General features: G+C 38.4%; 1 protein-coding gene across 1 annotated transcript; it reads right to left on the bottom strand.

Annotated features, from left to right (window-relative positions):
* Nucleotides 1-4,435: 4,435 nt before the first annotated feature.
* On the bottom strand, nucleotides 4,436-16,139 carry CDKN3 (cyclin dependent kinase inhibitor 3; the record flags this gene model as incomplete). The annotated part of the gene is given in 8 exon segments (XM_083349595.1): nucleotides 4,436-4,522; nucleotides 8,779-8,882; nucleotides 10,124-10,133; nucleotides 10,137-10,155; nucleotides 10,331-10,373; nucleotides 12,317-12,385; nucleotides 12,498-12,550; nucleotides 16,057-16,139. Coding segments are annotated over 8 exon segments (468 nt in total).
* Nucleotides 16,140-16,679: the final 540 nt, after the last annotated feature.

The raw sequence follows: 16,679 nt of genomic DNA, 5'->3' as shown, positions 1-16,679 counted from the left end.
GCTACAATTCTCCAGTGGATTGTTTTTAACACCTGGTGATTTCTGGGAGTTTTATATTGGTAAACTTTGCTGTGGTCCTAAAAGATAACTATTTGTAAGCAAAAGCATGGTCTTTGGAAAAGTTATTTAAGTTTTCATTCTGAAAGATTTCTAGATCATGTACTTTCCAATTTAAAGCACTTTGGAAAATGGATAATCTCTGGAGAAAAATACTAAACTAGACTGAATTTTATTCACCCTGTGAAAAGCTTTTTAATCTATTTATGATGGAACTTCCCTTCACAGTTTGAGAACAGGGGAGCTACTAGATTACAAGATCTCTTTTAGGAGCAAATAAGAGACCTTTATTTCATTTAGGTCCATAAAAATAGATGAAGTAGTAGTGAATATGGAGAACTTTAATTAGAAAGTCTATGAAAATCATTTCTGACCTTTTTGAAAAGTTGTGAAGCTGACTTCTTTAAAATGAGTTGAGTTTGCCAAACTGATATGGAACACAAATGTGTCCAGATTCTGTTGTGAGAGATGTGCACATTTCTTGCTGTCACTATCTTCAGAGTATTTATGCTAGTGCTTGATGTCAAAAATACGTTCATATGATGCAGCAGTTTTTAGATATGCAAGTTGCTGTGGAAAACCTCTGAAATTATCCACATCGCTCCTTTAAATATGGGAGATATCCTCACTGATAAGTTCACATGGAAAAGTATTTTTTTGATATTTTCTCTTTTATAATAGTACTGAATTTTTACATGAATTTGAATGCTAGCTGCACTATTGTGCTGCCTATTTGGGAGACCTATAGCATTTTAAGAATAAAAATAATGGATTGTCATGTATATTATGACCCGTGGTATTGGAACTTATATTGCAGAATGCATAATGAGCCGTGTGCTCGATAAGGCCTCTTGCCTATTTCATCTCTCCACCAAAAAATCTGCTTAATATTTTAAGCAATGAATGTGTTTGTCCTATACATCAGTTTGTCAGTTTACTAAATATGAAGTTGTAAAAATGGCAGATCCCCTTTGCAGATGGGGAAAAATGTATACTTTCCAGAGCTTACTCTATAAAAAAAGGCCATTTGTAATAGATAAATTCTATTACTATTCCATTTTCTCTGCCCCTTTTAAAGTATATTTTCTTGCTAGATGGCTTTGTCTTTCACTTTTTGTTGTATATGAAACCTGCCGTTTATTAGTAATACAATTAGCGGTGAGCAGGAACATCTTGAAAAAAGGAGTCCTATTCTGGAAAGCATAAAAAATTCTTTCCTGCCTGACATCCATCATTTACATCCTAAATGTAAATTACATTTGTATTCTCAGCACTCATAGCCACAGAATGAAAGAGTAATTGTGAGTCCTGCATATTCGCTTGCTTACCCAAATAGCTCATTTTATATTTGAAATGGTAAATGGACAGAATAGCAAACAGATCAAACCACCAAATTCAATTATGTCTTTGTAGCAATATACACCACAGTACATCAGCCAAACCAAAACAAGCATAAAATGATTGTTGGAAAAATAAGATAATGGTTTGTTGAATTTATATGTACTTATTAATATTCTGTGCATGCTCTTGATCTGTTGACTCTGGAACATTCACTGTGTTTTCAAAGACAAAGATATTCACTGCATGAGTAAAGGCATCCCGAATCTCAACATTGGAGAATTAAAGAGTATGTACAACATAACTCTACACCTCAGTGGACCAACCAATCACACATGCTAATGCTTTTTGCATTTACATCATCTCTGTGGGAATGTAAGCAAGTGCAAAAGAATGTATCTTGGCAATAAGTCAAACAAATCATACCAATTTCTTCCTAACTTTGTCAGTGAGCTTTCATCAGCATCCCTGATGACCATTTGATCACTGCAACAGGTTTTGCTGATAAAATGGTTCAATTTGCCAATTTGACTTCACCTGGGCAATAGTCTTTGGTGGTAATTAGGGCCCTGACCTATTATGTAGGACTCCTTTTGACCCCTGAATGGGGTGGATAGGGTGTTGCCTGGGTGGTTCTGTGCCTAGTATCCTGGAAATTAAAGGGGGCAGGTAGAGAGGTAACCTATTGAGTCTCGATTGTTAGTGCTTCTTTGCAGAGGGCAGGTTGCCAATCTTCAAGGAAGCTATGGTGTGCTGCCTTCTGAAATGGCCATCATGGATCCAATTATTTGGTATTCAATTTCCACTTTGGGCAAAGGTTGAGATACCGATAGTGCACCGACTTCAAAACATCTGAGGTGGATTATTTAGACCCTTTTCAGGCAGGGATAAGGCCCTGGTATAGGAAAGAGATGGCTTTGAATGCTCTTTTGGATGACCTATGTCATCATCTGGGTTGAGTAGTGCACCTACCTAGACCTGTTAGATCTCTTAGCCTTCTATATTATTGATTGTGGTATCTTATTGGACCATTTATGGGCAGAGATTATTCATTTATGGGGATGGATTGCTTTGCAATGGTTCTTCTTGGGCAGTTTCAATCTGTGATGGTATGTGTGTGTGTGTGTGAAATGTTGGTCCAATGACCCTAATATGTGTAATGCTACAGGGTTTGGATGCCTCTCCTATGCTTTTCAAAAGCTATATAGAACCACTGGGATGTGGCAACAGCAAGCTGTAACTTTGTATTGCCACTTCAGGTTAAATGTTAGTTTGAGAGATGCTTCAATTCTGTATCCTGGCACCTGTATGAAAAATAACAGGTTGAAATGGAACCAAGATGAAGCGACTGTTTTTAGATCTGTCTATAGCAATATCTGCATAGGCAGGCACTATCTATGAAGGAACAAGTTCACAATATGGGGGTCCTTCTGGACTTGTGGCCTCTGCTTTAACTGTGGGTGGAAACGGGCTGGAGGCCCCTTTCCCAGCTTTGACTGATATGTAATTATAACTTCATCTGTTGCAAAGGACTCAAGTACATATCATGCTCTCATCACCTGATAATGTAATAATCTTTAAAGACCACCTGGAAATGGCAGCTGGTTTAGAAGGCAGTGGCCCACTCACCTGTTCTTGGGCTTAGGAGCAAATAATCATACACTATATTAACATTACTGTGCTATAACATACTTGCACTGTGGGTTACAATTTAGGTTGCTGAAGGTGGGGGTTGACCTATAAAGCCATTTTTCGCTTGGTATCTAGAGGATTGTCTGCTCCAACCAGAATTGCCTGACCCACTGGTTCTTCCAGAGATAAACTACAATCTCTAGTTCCTGAACTGTGAAGAAGGGTCAAGCTAGAAACAACTGCTTCTTCAAGGTGCTATGTGTTTTGGAATAGCCTTCCAACAGAAATTAGGCTAATTGGCTCCTTGTTGACTAAAAATGTTAACATTATTTTGGAGAGCTTCCTTCCAAGTTTATGCACTGCAGCATTGTTTATTTTTTATTAGAACTTTCATTTGGAGGGTTTTTTATTGATTTCATTCTAATCATACCTTGGATGTTTAATATGACATGGATATTGTAAAAATTTTTTTGCTATACCATGTAGATTGCCAAGAGACACTAGATTGTGGTGGGATATAGACTTAATGAATATTGTAGGTGGACAACCGTATTACCTCAAGGCGCAGACCTACTTCAGTCTTATAAAATTTTTTGGATTTGAATTGGCTGCTATTGCAGAATATCTGTTTCAAATTTCTGCCAAACAAGAGGCAAGTCTTTTTGTCCTACATTTTTCTTTATGCAAAGAGCAATATAACAACATGCTCCTTGTAGTTTATGTGTATGATATAGATTTTTTTTGCCATTTCCTGTTTTAAGTAGCAGGTTGGACTGCTAGTACTGAAAATATGGTTGACTGGTACTGTAGTTGTAGTAATGATAGAGTGATCTTCCAGATGATAGAGTGGGACAACTTAAATGCAAGTTATTCTGCTTTAAGGGAGATATGAATTGCTTATTCAGGGAACAGGCAAGCTCATGAACATCTCTGCTTGTGAATAAACATCTGGTTTTCCCCTAGGCATGTGTTCAGGAACACACCAATTGAAAAGTGAACACACATGAAACACAACTCACAGTATTTCTATTGCTAGTGTCAACAAAAAGCTGGCATTGCTGTAATACAAATTAAGGTAATGTGATTGTCTTATGTAGACTTTCCCATAAACCATGTAAAGGAGTACAACAAAAAAGCCTCTATCGCAGCAGAGAAAACTAAACAGGAATTGGAAAGGGCATAAAGTAAAAGATTAAAAATATTTATTAGGCGTTCTGCTATATGCTATAATTTGCTATCAAAATACAATCCGCAGATGGAACTTTATTCAGGGATTTGTGCTGTGTAGTTAATCACATATCCCTTGTCAAAGAGATAACTGGCAGGCAGTTAACATTATTTTCCATTATGTGTACAATCAAAAACAATGCAACATATAGTTTCAAGTAGTAACTAAACTCTGGGTGTTTTATTGGGATACTGATCTTGGTCGCTCCCTTTCTGTTGCCAAATAGGTAGCCAAGGTCTCCTGGAAATCGTGAAGGTAGTTGTACTGCTGTAAAGAAAAAAGGATGGTTCAGAATGATTGGACTTCAACATTAGGATGACTTAACTTTTTCTAATGATATGGATTGAAATGAGTGGAGAGCCACAGAAAAGGAACATAGAATTGATTCCCATTCTTCAACTCTTACCAGACTCTACTCTCCACTCCTCTTAAGGTATTTGTTCTTATAAGAGGACAGGTTTCTGTAATATTTTCCAATAACAGCTGAACTGGTTGCAGAGGTTAGCCCCTGGGTTCTCCCTACTCCCCTGAAAAATCCTTGATTTTGGTAATCTTCAGTAGAAAACTGCCTCTGAGGAAAAAAAATACTTCACAGTACCTAATCCCAACATGCCCCACTTCAGAGAAAAGCAAGGAGGCTCAGCAAATAAGTGCAAACTAGTTTCATAGAACATATCTGTGCTATAGGTAGTCCTTGACTTACAACTGTTATTGAGCCTGCAATTATAGTCCTAAGTATTGCCGGTCATTAGGTGGGTCATCATGTGACTGCCCAATTTTATGGTGATCGTTAAGCAAACGTGGTAAATGGTCATAAACGCAGACTAGTTACTGAGCAACCAAAATGTATCGTGATTGCGGGGGCAGCTGTTGGAACTTCAAATACAGGTCATAAGTAGCCCTGGGGAGGTTTGCTAAGCGACCAGTTGCAACTTGAACACTACTTTTACTGTTACCTGCGGTATCTAAACAAATCATATTGTTAATTTTTATTTATTAGTAGTATCTCTACATTGCTCTACTTCAAAATGGCTCCAAGTTTTTAGGACGTAAATAAAAATATAATTCTATATTATATGACAATAGAAACATTAGATACATCAAAAGAGTGACAAATAAGATATACCGTAATAGTCCTAATCAGCACATAAATTAAGAAAGAAAACACATTTCCCCCCCCCCAAAGGTTCTCTTCCAGCTCTTTATCACTACTCAGTAAGGAGGATATGGTTCTTTTTTTTTTATTGAAAAGTTTTAAAATACAATTTTCCTTTAAAAAAACCCCCCTTCCCCCTCCCTCCTCCCCCCCTACCTCCCCCCTCCCTCCCTCCCTCCTCCCCCCCTGCCTCCCCCCCTCCCCCCTCCCCCCCCGACTTCCCAGAGCTGAATACAAGGCATATATATAAAAAGAAAAAAAGAAAGGCAAACATAAGCAACCATGTACTAACAACTATAAATTCTAAAATCCATCACTCTCTAGCTTATATAAGATAAAACAAACCTTAGCAATATTAAATATATATAAAAAACTAAAATAAAAAAGAAACACTTTCTAGCTTATATAGGATAAAACAAACCTTAATAATATTAAATATACATTAAAAACAAGAAAAAAACCCCCAAAATAGAAAGAGAAAAAAAAACAGGAAAAAAAGGAAAAAAGAATTATTCAAATACTATATAATACTTCTCAACCCTATACTTGTCCTAAATAGACTCTATCCATTTTATCCATTCCATGATATAACGTTCTTACAAATAATCTTTCAAATTAACCAAAATCTTCGCCACCTCAACCAAATCAGAAAACTTTAAAGTCCACTCTTCTGTAATCGGCCGTTCCTCTTCCAGTACCACATCTATAATTATTCCAAACAATAAAAAAGATTGCGAACAAAACTTTAACCTCCATTTGGAAATCTTCTATATATTCCACCAAACTTTAATCCAAAAAAACTCACCCTTTCCACAAAACCACCACATATAAAAAATATATTGCGTCTACACCCAAATCTTTTCCCACCTCCCATACTTGACTATGAATACGTCTTAGAAATTCCATAGACTTCTGCAAATCCTGCTATTTTCTCTTCTTAGATCGTTTTGCAGCAGCACGCGTCACCCTCTGTTCTATAGAATCATCCGATGAAGTTGTATCTTGATCTCCTCCAACACCGTTGTCTTCTATCTGACCACCTTCGACCTCTTGATGCACTCCTTCTCCAGATCCCTTTTCAGCTTCCAGAAGTGTTAATGGCGTTGCATTTAGAACATTATTATAGAAATTACGCGCTTGCATTACAGTAACCAGACGGTACCTTTTACCTTCGTGCGTCACCATCAACCCAACTGGGATCTCCCATCTAAACCTTATATCTCGTTGCTTGAGCTCTTGCACAAGAAATGTAAAATCCTTCCTTCTCCTTAAAATCTTTGGAGGAATTTCTTTTAAGACCAAAACTTCTTGATTAGCAATCACAACTTTAGTATCATAAGCAGCTCGTATAACTTCATCTCTAGTTTCCCTTTTTGCAAAATATACCACCACATCTCTAGGCAACTTTCTCTGTCTAGCAATCCATGAATTCACACGAAACACTTTATCCATACCTCCTTTTATTTCAGATGCTGGCTGTTTCAACACTACTTCAAAAGCCTCAGAAACCAGCTGCTTTAGATCTTCCTTGGTATTCTCCTTTAAGCCTCTAACTCTAATGGCAAACTGCATCTGGTAATATTGAGCAAGACTCAGTTCCTTTTCCACTTTATCTTCATACTCCAATACTTTTGCTTCTAATATAGCATTCTTTTGAGTCAAATCTTCTAGCTTTTCCTCCAATTCTTCCACACAGCGAGCCACTTTACACACTGAAGACAAGATGTCTGCCTTCATCACTCTGAACTTCTGTTCCATCCTCTCCTCCATCCTCTCCTCCAATTTCTCCAATTTCTCCTCCATCTGTACAAATCTATCATTAATTGATTCCAAAATTACCTGGGTGTGTTTTTCAAGAGCATCTTGTAAGTCCTTTGATGTCAATACATCAGGAGGATGCAGCGCCTGCAGTAATGATTGTTGCACAGGAGAAGTTCCAGCACTCCGAAGAGTTTTAGGGGGTGGTTTAGCCGCCATCTTTTACCAAATGTGACGCACTTTCACTTCAGATTTATAATCCAAAAAAGTCCATCAAGCTGGAGAGTAAAATATAATAATCCTCTTCACCTTTTCCTCTTGTATCGCTCTGCCTGCTCCTTTAAACCATAATCATTCCTTCAGGCAGGGGTGGTCGCAGACGGCTGGCTCTGCTCCAAGAATCAGGAGCAGAGGCGCCGGCCAGCTGGGAGCAGCCCAGGCTACGGGGGAGTTCAATCCTTCAGCCGCCCAAGCCATAAGCTCAGGCGGCCCTGGAGAACTCTACCCCTACCTGGGAGCTCGCCCCCTCCTCTTCTCCCGAGGAGGGGGCTTCAAATTCGCCCGAACAGCTGATCGGCGCTGTTTCGGGCGAAAAAACAACAGCTGAACCGCGGGCAGCCCGGGAAGGCTGTCTCGGTCGCCGCGGAGCCACCGGAAGCAGGAGGATATGGTTCTTATATGTAGGGCAAGCAGTTCCCCAGAAGAGGTGGCACTATTAAGATGATGCTCCGATTCCCATAACCTGCTGATTTATAAATTACTCTGTCCATTTCAGCATGGAGGAACTTGTGTTCTGCAAGCCCAGCTACACAGAATAAGGAAAGCTAAATCATTTACGGTTACGTATTTAGCTTAAAAGGGTACGCGGTGGCTCTGGGTTAGGACACTGAGCTTGTCGATCAGAAGGTCGGCAGTTTGGCGGGTTCAATCCTGAGTGCCGCGTAACAGAGTGAGCGCCTGTTACTCGTCCCAGCTTCTGCCAACCTAGCAGTTCGAAAGCATGTAAAAATGCAAGTAGAAAAATAGGGACCACTCCGGTGGGAAGGTAACAGCGTTCCGTGCGCCTTTGGCATCTAGTCATGCCGGCCACATGACCACGGAGACGTCCTCGGACAAGTGCTGGCTCTTCGGCTTTGAAACGGAGATGAGCACTGGCCCCTAGAGTCGGAAACGATTAGCACGCACGTGCGGGGGAACCTTTACCTTACTTTTACCTATTTAGCTTAAAAGCAGCCTAATCAGTCAGAAGCAGTGTAATTTACACAATTTGTTAAACAATAAGGGCAGGACTATGTGCAGGAAAAATGAATGCAGCGCAAAGTATAAGTGTTTCAATGTACCACTTTGTGGGAAATACCTGGCTGTGTTCGTATGTGCAAGAGAGCGGAAGCTGATGCTGGACCTGGCCAATATCAAGGGGGGATCCAGCAGCAGCCATGGAATGTGGTCTATGGCCTGAGGTCAAATAGGGTGTATTTAATCCAGAAAAGACTTTTAGTACCAAACAAAATGTCTACAGTCCAGTATCCTATGAAGTTTTTAGGAAATATGGAGGTGCAGAAATAAACAAATAAATGAAGCATCTTTTAAGCTCTATTTCCTGTCTAACCTTTAAAGTTTGTATTGCACCTGAACCTCTCAACTCCCTCATGCAGTCTATTGCCTGCTGCGGGGCTGCGGTGTCAGATATCTGGAGCAGAAGGCAAGCCACTACTGTAAAGAAACCATAGAATAATCTAAATGAACAAGAAATTTTTAGTAAGGAGGAACCACTTGATTAAAAGGTAAACAAGGTAACCGAACATTAAGATTCTTATGTTTATTCATGAATTCTCAGGTTTTCACATGTCGGCTATTCTGGAAAATATCAGTTACAGCATTTATGCAGATTAGGCATATTAAATGCCGGAACACCTGAGCCTGAAACAAGAATTCAAGTCTATGTTTATAGTTTTAATAGAGCTAGCTGGATTTGGAGAGCATTAGCTTCTATGTAAGCAGGGGTATCCTGAAGGGAGAGATGGTCAGAAAATGAAGATGGCAATCACAATCATGCAGTTCAAGCCCCATCCTAAAAGATAGCTGTGACCATTTTTATTATTATTTTTTAACTATCCTACCTGGCCGATACACTTCTATGTAGGATTGTGGGGGGAAATTACTCACATTTCTTCCCTTGATTATACTTGTTACTGAAAATATGGTAAAAGCTATAAAATGAAGATTTGCTATACTAGACTAGAGATCAAGAGTAAATTAGAAGTCAGCACAGAAATAACATACTTAATATTTTCCCTATTTTACAGCACTCAGACATTCTTGGAAACTATGATTGAGATGCTAGCACTTGCTTTACTGCATGTCACCTTCCTGTGAAATGCTTTTTACGTGATTTTTCTTTTAAGTAGGTGGTTTGAAGCACTAAGGGAAGTGTCTGCTGTCACATTATTGCTCATGGTTATCATGATAGGGCTTTGACTTCACTCTTGAAACTTTTGCTACACAAAACATGTGGGAATCTTTTAGGCTTGCCAAAACCCTCACAATTTTAGTTGAATTGAGTATTATATCAAAGAATTCCTGATAGGACACAGATGGTGCACATTTATTTTTCTTTTTTTCAATTTGTATACATGTATCTCATATTCTAGTTTCTCATGATCAGCTTTTTAAAAAAGAATAGTTCTTACTATTGATAGAAAAAATGATGTGTTTCATCTCCTTCAAATTGGGAGAAAAATCTGTTGCTATGAAAAAGTCAACATGAGCCTAATGTTGGCTGTGAGAGATTAAAGAGAGCTTTGGTTTTAGAATAGGTCTTTGTGTATTGCAGGAGAATATTTTGCCTGGTATGTAGAGAAAATAGTTCTGTAATTAGCTGAATTCATGCTGCAGAATATTACCAGTAATATTAAGAAAAGCAATACTTTGTAATTTTATAAACAGCACCTCACTGAGACACGATCATCCAAGTCCTCCATAGCAACTGAAATTTTAAAAAATGAATATATTGCAATAGCTGCAAACATGACAAATTCCATAACCAAGATTTTTAAAAATCTGCTGTGAATGACACTTCTTCATACATAGATGTTTTCAGGTGGATCTACTATTCTAAAGTATAACTTTTATACAATGCTCTTTTTTTCTAGGACTAATACTGGTGCTTATCAACTTTCTCATAATAAGCTGTTATCATATATTCTAGAGTAGTATTTTTTTATGCTAGGGAAATTGTCAAAGGAGTCTGGGAGATTGGGTATTCTACTCTTCAGTGCAACTTTGAAGTCCCTTAGAAAGCAGAAAAAAAGTATGGAAAAGATAATCAAACAACAAATCAGCGAACACCTTGATGCGAACAAAGTCATCACTAAAAGCCAACGTGGGTTTGTCAAAAACAGATCATGCCAGACAAACCTTATTGCATTCTTTGACCAAGTGACAAAACTAGTGGACCAGAGGAATGCTGTAGATATAATTTACTTGGACTTCAGTAAGGCATTTGATAAAGTAGATCACAACCTACTACTTGATAAGATAGAAAAATGTGGGTTAGATAGCATCACCACCAGATGGATTCGTAGCTGGCTGACAGGCCATACTCAGCGTGTGGTCCTCAATGGAACCGCATCTACATGGAAGGAAGTGTGTAGTGGGGTGCCCCAGGGCTCTGTTCTGGGCCCAGTGCTCTTCCACATCTTCATCAACAATTTGGATGAGGGGATAGATGGGGAACTCATCAAATTTGCAGATGACACCAAGCTGGCAGGAATAGCCAATACTCCAGAAGATAGGCTTAAGATACAGGAGGATCTGGACAGACTCGAACACTGGGCACTATCTAACAATGAAATTCAATTGTGAAAAAGTAAGGTTCTACATTTAGGCAGGAAAAATCAAATGCACAGGTATAGTATAAGTGGTAGCTTGCTCGATAGTAGTAACTGTGAGAGAGATCTCACATCATCTTCCCATCATCCTGTGTGCCCCCACAGGGAGGGCCTTCTCAGGGTACCGCTGGTTAATGAATGCCGGCGGGTTATTCCCAGGGGAAGGGCGTTCTCTGTGGGTGCGCCTGCCCTATGGAACCAACTACCCACAGAACTTAGGACTGCCCCCGACCTTCGCTCATTTCGCCGGGACCTGAAAACCTGGCTCTTCGATCTGTTTGGTCCAGACTGTGGGCTTGTTAATTTAACTGGGTTTTAGATTTACTCTTGGGGCTTGAATTTAATTTGTTTTAATTGTTTTTAATTTTTTGTATTCATGGTTTTAATTTCCCTGTAAACTGCCCTGAGTCCTACGGGAATAGGGCGGTATACAAATCCAATAAAATAAATAAATAAATAAATCTCGGAGTCCTAGTGGACAATCACTTAAATATGAGTCAGCAGTGTGCTGCAGCTGCCAAAAAAGCCAACACAGTGCTAGGCTGCATTAACAGATGGACAGAATCAAGATCACGTGAAGTACTAATACCACTTTACAATGCCTTGGTAAGGCCACACCTGGAATACTGCATCCAGTTTTGGTCACCACGATGTAAAAAAGATGTCGAGACTCTAGAAAGAGTACAGAGAAGAGCAACAAAGATGATTGGGGGACTGGAGGCTAAAACATAGAGGGAACGGTTGCTGGAATTGGGTATGTGTAGTTTAATGAACAGAAGGGTGAGGGGTGACATGATAGCAGTGTTCCAATATCTCAGGGGCTGCCACAAAGAAGAGGGAGCCAAGCTATTCTCCAAAGCACCTGAAAGCAGGACAAGAAGCAACGGATGGAAACTAGTCAAGGAGAGAAGCAACCTAGAACTAAGGAGAAACTTCCTGACAGTTAGAACAATTAACCAGTGGAACAACCTGCCTCCAGAAGTGGTGAATGCTCCAACACTGGAAGTTTTTAAGAAGAGACTGGACAGCCATTTGTCTGAAATGGTATAGGGTTTCCTGCCTTAGCAGGGGGTTGGACTAGATGACCTCCAAGGTCCCTTCCAAATTATTATTATTATTATTATTATTATTATTATTATTATTATTATTATTATTATTATTATTATTATTATTATTATTATTATTATTAAATTGGTTAACTGCAGTTCCAAGGCATTAAAAGTAGTTTTATGGAAAATAAGCTACTGAAGGATATACTCTGTGCCATTGATAGATAATTACCTATATCTTTCTGAAGGTTTCTTTTAATATTTTTGAACCGACAACCTAATCAAGTACGAAAGAGGGAAAAGAAAAGAAACAAACACTGCTGTTAAAACAAAATACTATAAATATAAAACAATCATAGATTCATTTTTAGCCACTTCTATGCACTTACCTGGTAGTGAGCTGATTCTTAGGAACTGGGAATAAGCTGGTGATAAGGGTAACCTACAAGAATGCACAAAATCCAATGGCAGTTAAGTTTTTACAAACTGGTATTTTTATTTACTGCTTTTGCTCCCAAGACATACAAATAAACCCCAGCACGATGAAGCTGTTTATACATTGGGATTCTCTACACCTCATATTTTATATGTGAATAGTAAATACAATCTGCTATATATAGAGAGTTTATTAATTTTTTACAGTAACAGTCTTTAGTATCTAATAAGCAACACGTCTGGGTTTATATGTTTAACATTAATAGTAATACAATTTCCATTCCTACCCTTTATTCCATTTTTCTAACCATTTATAAAAAAATTGAATAAACAAGGACAAGAAGCAGTGGCTGGACGCTTGTTAAAGAGAGACTCAATCTGGAACTAAGAAATTTCCTGAGAGTAAGATCAATTACACCATGAAATAGCTTGCCTCCCCAAGTTGTTGGTGCTCCAACACTGGAGGTCTTCAGGAAAATACTGAACAGCCATTTGTCCAAGATGCAATAAAAGTCTCCTACCTTGAGCAGGGGGTTGGACTAGAACAGAGGTCCCTAACCTTTTGGGCACCAGGGACCGGTTAGGTGGAGAGGTTTTTCCATGGATCAGAGGGGGCATGGTTTGTGTGCTGCCTGCATCCTGCGAATGGGGCTTTGTGCGGCCCGGACTAAGCCCTGGATTAGAAGACCTCCAAGGTCCCTTCCAGCCCTATAATTCTATGAAGGGGATTTCAATGCCCATGAAATAGCATCTTTCTACCTTCAGGTGTCTCGCTGGATCAGCAAGTGGAGGCTGTGTCCAGGAGACCTTTGCCGAAGTTTGGCAGTTTGTGGCTTTCCTTGGGATGAGGGGACCTGACTACAATGCCTCACACACCTCCATCACCACCTGACTAGGCAACTGTACATGGGGATTTAATAAGTGCAAAATGCAATGGCCCAGGTGCTCGCATGCATATATTAACATTAGTTTGCTCTGGCTTCCTGTTAACTTCTGGATGCAATTTAAAGTGCTGGTTTTACCTATAAAGCCCTTTATGGCTTGATATGCCTAGTTACTGCAGGATTGCATCGATCAGAAGGTCGGCAGTTTGGTGGGTCAAATCCCGAGTGCCGCGTAACAGAGTGAGCGCCTGTTACTCGTCCCAGCTTCTGCCAACCTAGCAGTTCGAAAGTACGTAAAAATGCAAATAGAAAAATAGGGACCACTCCGGTGGGAAGGTAACAGCATTCCGTATGCCTTTGGCGTCTAGTCATGCTGGCCACATGACCACGGAGACGTCCTCGGACAAGCGCTGGCTCTTCAGCTTTGAAACGGAGATGAGCACCGGCCCCTAGAGTCGGAAACGACTAGTACGCATGTGCGGGGGAACATTTACCGTTACCTTACTAGAAACCACTCAACCACTTCAATCATAACAGGAAAAATAGTTAATTGTGTCTCATTTTCAGGAGGTTGGGGTGTTGTAACACACAGAAGAATTTTTTTGGGTGATGGAGCTGGTCCTCTAGAATGACCTCTCCCTGGAGATTCAGTCTGTCTCCAACATTATCCACCTTCCAGAAAAAGGGTGGATGGTGGTGGCTGATGTCATGCACTGTTTAAGTATGATTTGTCCTATGCTTTTTTACTTTATGAACTACCGAGAGTGCGGCAATTTTAATCAAATAAATAAAATATACAAGAGTGAACTGATAAATTTACTCACTAATCCCACATATGAGTTTCCTAAGAGAAAAACTTAGATATGCAACCAAAATCAGTGTACATTTCATATGAAATGTAATTATTTGATCTGCATATTTTGTTTACTACTAAAACTATCGCAGTATATTCTCAGGTTAGCCCAAATTTCAGACCAGTTTTATTTACAAATTTGGGAGCATTTCAATATTTCTACAGTCACATGATCATTACTTCTGATGCTACCTGCCAGCTTTCCGCAAGCAAAGACAATGGGGAAGCCAGCAGGAAGTCAGAAGTCCCGTTCCCCTGCTATTTTACCTACCTGTGATCATTCTGTTTATCTAGTTAGGTAAGTAAATGCTTGCAATACAATTATTTTTCTATTTATGATATATATTCTTATGATCATGGGGATTGTACAGACATTCAGGTAACTGAATATCTGTCATATATAAGATGGGACAGAATTGTTCAGAGTTACTCCAGAAGACAGGGCAAAAAACAGTGCATTTATACTACATGGAAGTGGATTTCAGCTGGGCACCTAATGGAAATATATCTTCAACAATTTGACTGTCTCAAGAACTCACCACCTTGGGTTATTTGTAAGAATAATAAAGGTGGGATATAAATAAACAAGGGAAAATACTGAATGGTTATCTGTCACCAATGCTGTAATAATAATAATAATAATAATAATAATAATAATAATAATAATAATAATAATAATAATAATAATAATAATAATAATAATAATAATAATGGACTCCTGCACTGGGCAAGGGATTGGGCTAGACAGTCTACAGAATTTTTTGAAATCTTTACACTCTGTGATTCCATTTTTGGAAAAAAGTAATAAATATATCGAAGGATGGAAAAATAGCTTAGTGAAAATATTCACCCCCATGTATATCACATTTTTATAAGCATTAGAAACATCTAAGACATGGAGAGCTAAAAATATGGATAAGGTTTAAACATTCAGGTTGTGATTACAACAGGTGTGCCTAATGCTGGAAATCATCCATTAAGCATTCTCCTCTGTAACTTTACTTTCATCTTAATATTTACATGAACCCTGAATACATGGGGGAGTATTATATTGATCCCAATAGTAGAGAATATTAGACCAATAGTAGACCAATAGAAGACTTATACTGATCCCCTGATTCTAGAGTCCATTATTTTGGGATAAGATCATTGTCCCATACTCACAATCAGTCTTCCTAATCACATTACAGGTACAGTTTTCACATAATAGCCTCATTTGCATACACTTATTCAAACATAGGTCATCTTAACATGAATGTTGGGAATAGAGCAATGCATTAAAAAATTGTAACTATAATGGGTAGGCAACCTTGGCTCTTTCATGACTTGTGGACTTCAACTCCCAGAATTCCTGAGTCAGCATGGCTGGTTCAGGAATTCTGGGTATTGAAGTCCACAAATCATAAAAGCCAAGGTTGCCTACCCCTGAACTATAACAAAGAATACCAAGAAATGTACAAAAAAATTTAAAAACAAAAAATTTAAAAAAATATTTATTCTTTCCATATATTTAGTCAATTTATAGAAAAGGTAAGAACAGGCTATGTTATAAAGTTCTGTTACAAAGTTATTACTTTGAATTTCTGAAAAGCAGAATGAAAATTATTATAGTGTTCAGAAGACTGTCACTTAAATAAGATGGCAGAAAATTAAACAGTGGCATATCATTTATATACTATGGAGTAAATAAAGAAAGACAATCTGTGAATCAGATATGGCCAGAATATTAAAGTTGGTCCAAAAATTTTAAAACGTGGTTTTTTCTCCACTACTTACCAGGATACTTGAAAAGGTGTCTGTTCTTTGTCCAGGGGCTCCTCATCTGATGAGTCAAACTCATTTACCTGCATTGCACACATCTCAAGGAAAGATTGCAAGAAAATATTTTTATGCTATTAACACATTTGCTGCATGAGTTATCACAGGATAACCCCGTTAATTTCCCTTTCCACACACAAGAATTTTAATATCTTGAAGCCTTTACAACTGGCCACAAGTAACTATGATTAGGCCTGCTATGTTTAATTATTTTTAATTCTTAAGCCCACTAAAATTAAGATTTCCTCTAATATTTCAAATTAAATAAGAACAGGAAGAGAGGAATGTTCAGTTTGGAAGGCAAAAATTAACATTAGAAGGTAAGTTATAGTTGTAGTTTGCCTGGTAACCTTTGAATGGCTATAGTGGTGAAGAAAAGAGCATCAAAGACTAGGATATACCGAGTTATGAGAAAAATAACAGAACAATGCTGAGATTTGATGGCAAAAGAAACAAGTATGGATCAGATCCAGGAACCACTGAAACCAGCTTAAGGATACAAAGATTAAGTATGTGACTAGAATAAATAATAATAATAATAATAATAATAATAATAATAATAATAATAATAATAATAATAA

Source organism: Vipera ursinii, assembly GCF_947247035.1.
Source record: "Vipera ursinii genome assembly, chromosome: 1".
NCBI classification, from domain to species: Eukaryota; Metazoa; Chordata; class Lepidosauria; order Squamata; family Viperidae; genus Vipera; species Vipera ursinii.
The sequence above is the reverse complement of the archived record's forward strand: the minus strand, read 5'-3'. Positions and strand labels throughout refer to the sequence as shown.